Genomic DNA, 6,723 nt, shown 5'->3' with positions numbered 1-6,723 from the left:
AAAAGACACACAAGAACCCACACTGGTGAGAAAGCCTTTTCCTGCTCAGTTTAAGGCAAAAGATTTTCTGAGAAAAGAACCTTAAAATTACACACAAGAAGCCACACTGGTGCCAAACCCCTTTCCTGCTCACATTGTGGCCAATGATTCTCTCTGAAGAAACCCTTAGAAACTCACATCAGAACACACACCGGCGAGAAACCGTTTTCCTGCTCAGTTTGTGGCCAAAGATTCTTTCAAAGGGGAAACTTGGTGTCCCATACAAGAACCCACACTGGTGAGAAACCTTTTGCTTGCTTAGTTTGTGGCCAATCATTCTCTCGTAAAGCAACCTTAAAAACACACACCAGAACACACACTGGTGAGAAACCTTTTTCCTGCTCAGTTTGTGGCCAAAAATTCTGTCAGCGGGCACACTTAATTTCCCACACAAGAACCCACACAGGTGAGAAACCTTTTTCCTGTTCAGATTGTGGTCAAAGATTCTTTCGGAAGCATCGCTTAAAAAGGCACACAAGAACCCACACTGGTGAGAAACGGTTTGCCTGTTCAGTTTAATGCCAAAGATTCTCTCAGATGGGAAGCTTAAATGATCACAAAAGAACCAACACTGGTGAGGAACCGTTTGCCCATTCAGATTGTGTCAATATGTCAAGTCAACAGTATTTATAGAGCACTTTACGACAGCCATCGCTGCATACAAAGTGCTGTACATGGAGCAATTTAACATGCACAATAAACAGTAAGACAAATCTGTAATAAAGGCGGTAGAAAGAACCAAACGGTCAAACCAAGAACAAATATAAATTCTCTCACAAGGGAACCTAAAAAATACATGCTTCAACTCACTGCTGACAAACCTTTTTCCAGCTTAGCTTGTGAACAAACATTCTCTCAGTAGGGAGACTTAAAAAGCACGTAAGAATTCACACTGGTGAGAGACGATTTGCCAATTCAGTTTGTGGACATACTGTAGATTCTCTCAGAAGGGACACTTAATGAACCACACAAGAACCCACACTGGTGAGAAACCGTTTGCCTGTTCAGATTGTGGCCAAATATTCTCACAGAAGCAAAGCTTAAAAGTCCACTCAAGAGCCCACACTGGTGATCAAACTTTTTCCTGCTCAGTCTGTGGTCAAAGATTCTCGTGGAAGTCTCAGACGAAGAATCACTAAGAGTGATGATGAGATGAACAGTTTTTCACCTCTCATCTGAGCAGGCTTCATTGGTCCATGCACCAAGGCTGATTGTGTTTGATGCACTTTACTTTTCCTTGACTGCATCGAAAAGTTTTTTTTTGTTTTATTTTGTTGTGATGAATTCTAGCAATGTCATCGGGATCAGAATGCTTTTGTTATTTATTGAACGTAAAAAAACATACCGTAATAAATTAACAGAAAGTAATGGTAAGTAAAATTGTAAAAAAGGTAAAGAAAACTGGCATCATACAGCACCATTTAATGTTCAAAGTAAGAAGTGTAAAACTTATCTAGTCCTACCCCTTGTTATCTATGAATATATAAATAGATTGTTTTTCTGTCGATTCGAAAAGAAAAGGAAAAGTATGCATATAGTTACCATTATATGTGCTCTACCTATTTTTACAACTTTTGGTTTGTATAGTATTATCTACACAAACACCCTAGCACATTTAAATGTTGATTTTTCTCGTGTTCATCATGGATCTTGCATTACATTACTACATTTCATACATTAATTAACTTAACTCTGATCATTTACTATATTTAATGTTTGCCTGTTCAGATTGTGGCCAAAGATTCTCGCATAAGGGAGACTTAAAAAGACACACAAGAACCCACACTGGTGAGAAAGCCTTTTCCTGCTCAGTTTGTGGCAAAAGATTTTCTGAGAAGAGAACCTTAAAATTACACACAAGAAGCCACACTGGTGCCAAACCCCTTTCCTGCTCACATTGTGGCCAATGATTCTCTCTGAAGAAACCCTTAGAAACTCACATCAGAACACACACCGGCGAGAAACCGTTTTCCTGCTCAGTTTGTGGCCAAAGATTCTTTCAAAGGGGAAACTTGGTGTCCCATACAAGAACCCACACTGGTGAGAAACCTTTTGCTTGCTTAGTTTGTGGCCAATCATTCTCTCGTAAAGCAATCTTAAAAACACACACCAGAACACACACTGGTGAGAAACCTTTTTCCTGCTCAGTTTGTGGCCAAAAATTCTGTCAGCAGGCACACTTAATTTCCCACACAAGAACCCACACAGGTGAGAAACCTTTTTCCTGTTCAGATTGTGGTCAAAGATTCTTTCGGAAGCATCGCTTAAAAAGGCACACAAGAACCCACACTGGTGAGAAACGGTTTGCCTGTTCAGTTTAATGCCAAAGATTCTCTCAGATGGGAAGCTTAAATGATCACAAAAGAACCAACACTGGTGAGGAACCGTTTGCCCATTCAGATTGTGTCAATATGTCAAGTCAACAGTATTTATAGAGCACTTTACGACAGCCATCGCTGCATACAAAGTGCTGTACATGGAGCAATTTAACATGCACAATAAACAGTAAGACAAATCTGTAATAAAGGCGGTAGAAAGAACCAAACGGTCAAACCAAGAACAAATATAAATTCTCTCACAAGGGAACCTAAAAAATACATGCTTCAACTCACTGCTGACAAACCTTTTTCCAGCTTAGCTTGTGAACAAACATTCTCTCAGTAGGGAGACTTAAAAAGCACGTAAGAATTCACACTGGTGAGAGACGATTTGCCAATTCAGTTTGTGGACATAGATTCTCTCAGAAGGGACACTTAATGAACCACACAAGAACCCACACTGGTGAGAAACCGTTTGCCTGTTCAGATTGTGGCCAAATATTCTCACAGAAGCAAAGCTTAAAAGTCCACTCAAGAGCCCACACTGGTGATCAAACTTTTTCCTGCTCAGTCTGTGGTCAAAGATTCTCGTGGAAGTCTCAGACGAAGAATCACTAAGAGTGATGATGAGATGAACAGTTTTTCACCTCTCATCTGAGCAGGCTTCATTGGTCCATGCACCAAGGCTGATTGTGTTTGATGCACTTTACTTTTCCTTGACTGCATCGAAAAGTTTTTTTTTGTTTTATTTTGTTGTGATGAATTCTAGCAATGTCATCGGGATCAGAATGCTTTTGTTATTTATTGAACGTAAAAAAACATACCGTAATAAATTAACAGAAAGTAATGGTAAGTAAAATTGTAAAAAAGGTAAAGAAAACTGGCATCATACAGCACCATTTAATGTTCAAAGTAAGAAGTGTAAAACTTATCTAGTCCTACCCCTTGTTATCTATGAATATATAAATAGATTGTTTTTCTGTCGATTCGAAAAGAAAAGGAAAAGTATGCATATAGTTACCATTATATGTGCTCTACCTATTTTTACAACTTTTGGTTTGTATAGTATTATCTACACAAACACCCTAGCACATTTAAATGTTGATTTTTCTCGTGTTCATCATGGATCTTGCATTACATTACTACATTTCATACATTAATTAACTTAACTCTGATCATTTACTATATTTAATGTTTGCCTGTTCAGATTGTGGCCAAAGATTCTCGCATAAGGGAGACTTAAAAAGACACACAAGAACCCACACTGGTGAGAAAGCCTTTTCCTGCTCAGTTTGTGGCAAAAGATTTTCTGAGAAGAGAACCTTAAAATTACACACAAGAAGCCACACTGGTGCCAAACCCCTTTCCTGCTCACATTGTGGCCAATGATTCTCTCTGAAGAAACCCTTAGAAACTCACATCAGAACACACACCGGCGAGAAACCGTTTTCCTGCTCAGTTTGTGGCCAAAGATTCTTTCAAAGGGGAAACTTGGTGTCCCATACAAGAACCCACACTGGTGAGAAACCTTTTGCTTGCTTAGTTTGTGGCCAATCATTCTCTCGTAAAGCAATCTTAAAAACACACACCAGAACACACACTGGTGAGAAACCTTTTTCCTGCTCAGTTTGTGGCCAAAAATTCTGTCAGCAGGCACACTTAATTTCCCACACAAGAACCCACACAGGTGAGAAACCTTTTTCCTGTTCAGATTGTGGTCAAAGATTCTTTCGGAAGCATCGCTTAAAAAGGCACACAAGAACCCACACTGGTGAGAAACGGTTTGCCTGTTCAGTTTAATGCCAAAGATTCTCTCAGATGGGAAGCTTAAATGATCACAAAAGAACCAACACTGGTGAGGAACCGTTTGCCCATTCAGATTGTGTCAATATGTCAAGTCAACAGTATTTATAGAGCACTTTACGACAGCCATCGCTGCATACAAAGTGCTGTACATGGAGCAATTTAACATGCACAATAAACAGTAAGACAAATCTGTAATAAAGGCGGTAGAAAGAACCAAACGGTCAAACCAAGAACAAATATAAATTCTCTCACAAGGGAACCTAAAAAATACATGCTTCAACTCACTGCTGACAAACCTTTTTCCAGCTTAGCTTGTGAACAAACATTCTCTCAGTAGGGAGACTTAAAAAGCACGTAAGAATTCACACTGGTGAGAGACGATTTGCCAATTCAGTTTGTGGACATAGATTCTCTCAGAAGGGACACTTAATGAACCACACAAGAACCCACACTGGTGAGAAACCGTTTGCCTGTTCAGATTGTGGCCAAATATTCTCACAGAAGCAAAGCTTAAAAGTCCACTCAAGAGCCCACACTGGTGATCAAACTTTTTCCTGCTCAGTCTGTGGTCAAAGATTCTCGTGGAAGTCTCAGACGAAGAATCACTAAGAGTGATGTTGAGATGAACAGTTTTTCACCTCTCATCTGAGCAGGCTTCATTGGTCCATGCACCAAGGCTGATTGTGTTTGATGCACTTTACTTTTCCTTGACTGCATCGAAAAGTTTTTTTTTGTTTTATTTTGTTGTGATGAATTCTAGCAATGTCATCGGGATCAGAATGCTTTTGTTATTTATTGAACATAAAAAAACATACCGTAATAAATTAACAGAAAGTAATGGTAAGTAAAATTGTAAAAAAGGTAAAGAAAACTGGCATCATACAGCACCATTTAATGTTCAAAGTAAGAAGTGTAAAACTTATCTAGTCCTACCCCTTGTTATCTATGAATATATAAATAGATTGTTTTTCTGTCGATTCGAAAAGAAAAGGAAAAGTATGCATATAGTTACCATTATATGTGCTCTACCTATTTTTACAACTTTTGGTTTGTATAGTATTATCTACACAAACACCCTAGCACATTTAAATGTTGATTTTTCTCGTGTTCATCATGGATCTTGCATTACATTACTACATTTCATACATTAATTAACTTAACTCTGATCATTTACTATATTTAATGTTTCAAATTTATCAACTGAACTCTGATGTTGTTTTTTGTACTATTCTCTTAAATTTACCTTTTAACTCAGCAAGCGATTTAATAATTAAAAATTATTCCACAGATTAACACCTATTACAGATACACTCCTTTGCTTGATGATTGTTCTTGTTTTGGATTTTGTATAGGTTGGTACCACTTAAATCATAGCAACTTTGTCAAATTTCAAAAAGCTTCTGGATGTTTTCGCAGAGCAGGTTATTGTGTGCTTTGCACATTAATTAATTGGGCAATTTTGAAGTTAACCAGGTCATAAAACGTCATAGTGTTTAATTTGATAAATAGTGGATTTGTGAGTTCCGTATATTTTTATCTATTAATTATATAGTTCTGATGGCTTTTTTTGTAGTCTTAAAACAGGGAGTGTGTTTGTTGTATGGGTGTTTCACCATATTTCCACACAGTACGTCATATATGGTCGTAATCATGAAGAGTATAATGTGTACATTTTTTTTTTCAAACGGTATAAGGGTTAAGTGACAATTTATTCCTGTGGAACCAGTTTTTTAATTTAAGTCATTTTCCACAGTTATCAGGAGCTGTTTCTGATTTCCTCAAGAGCAGTAGAAAGTAGTATCATCAGCAAATGGGACGCATTTAAATTGTTGTGAAACACTGCAGACATCATTTATATAGAAGTTGAATAGTGTTGGACCAAGCACTAGTGATGTGCCCAACTGTGGCGAGGCACCAATGCGTGTGCCGAGTAAACCGGAAAAAAATCTGCGAAGCGCGCATCAAGGCATATGTCGATTGCGCTTGTGGCCACGGGCAAAGCCTCGGAACACGCGTTGCTACGTCCGAAGCCTCACGAGACGGGATTCCTACGTCAACGCCAACAAATAGTTTCACGGCTGATTCGAAATAAATCGGCGCACCGGGACGACAATGAGCTGACAGGTGACACTGACACACCCAACTCTCATCTCCAAACCTCAATTCACTTCAATCCGATTCATTTTGCGATGGACGGCTTTGGACGCACCCCACCGTCCACAACGAAAAAGAAGAGAACATCCCCTCTCTGGGATCATTTTAGCAGATCTCTCTGAAAAAGGTACAAATTATAATAACCAGTTTGAATGTATATTGTAAATTGTTGTGACAGCACAGTGAATCCTTCATTTTAATGTCTTTCTTCTACTTGCTGATATTTCAAAAGGTGAGGTGTAAACTTTTGTTCCAAAGAAGTTGGGTACCAAGAGAACACTCCATCTACTGTATGTTGAGACATTATAGGGCCCTGCATGAAAATAAGGAGACAACTCAAACAGAACCACACCCAGGTAAGGCATTTTAACATGCAATGAAAAAACAGCATATCCTACCATGTATA

The 6,723-nt window shown here is 38.6% G+C and overlaps 1 protein-coding gene across 1 annotated transcript; it reads left to right on the top strand.

Moving 5' to 3' along the window:
- Window positions 1-980: 980 nt before the first annotated feature.
- On the top strand, window positions 981-4,189 carry LOC127592663 (gastrula zinc finger protein XlCGF17.1-like). The gene is given in 3 exon segments (XM_052053601.1): window positions 981-1,176; window positions 1,753-2,331; window positions 4,045-4,189. Coding segments are annotated over 3 exon segments (870 nt in total). The 5' UTR covers window positions 981-998; the 3' UTR covers window positions 4,158-4,189.
- Window positions 4,190-6,723: the final 2,534 nt, after the last annotated feature.

The sequence above is a fragment of the Hippocampus zosterae genome, chromosome 19 (genome assembly GCF_025434085.1).
Source record: "Hippocampus zosterae strain Florida chromosome 19, ASM2543408v3, whole genome shotgun sequence".
NCBI classification, from domain to species: domain Eukaryota; kingdom Metazoa; phylum Chordata; class Actinopteri; order Syngnathiformes; family Syngnathidae; genus Hippocampus; species Hippocampus zosterae.
The sequence above is the reverse complement of the archived record's forward strand: the minus strand, read 5'-3'. Positions and strand labels throughout refer to the sequence as shown.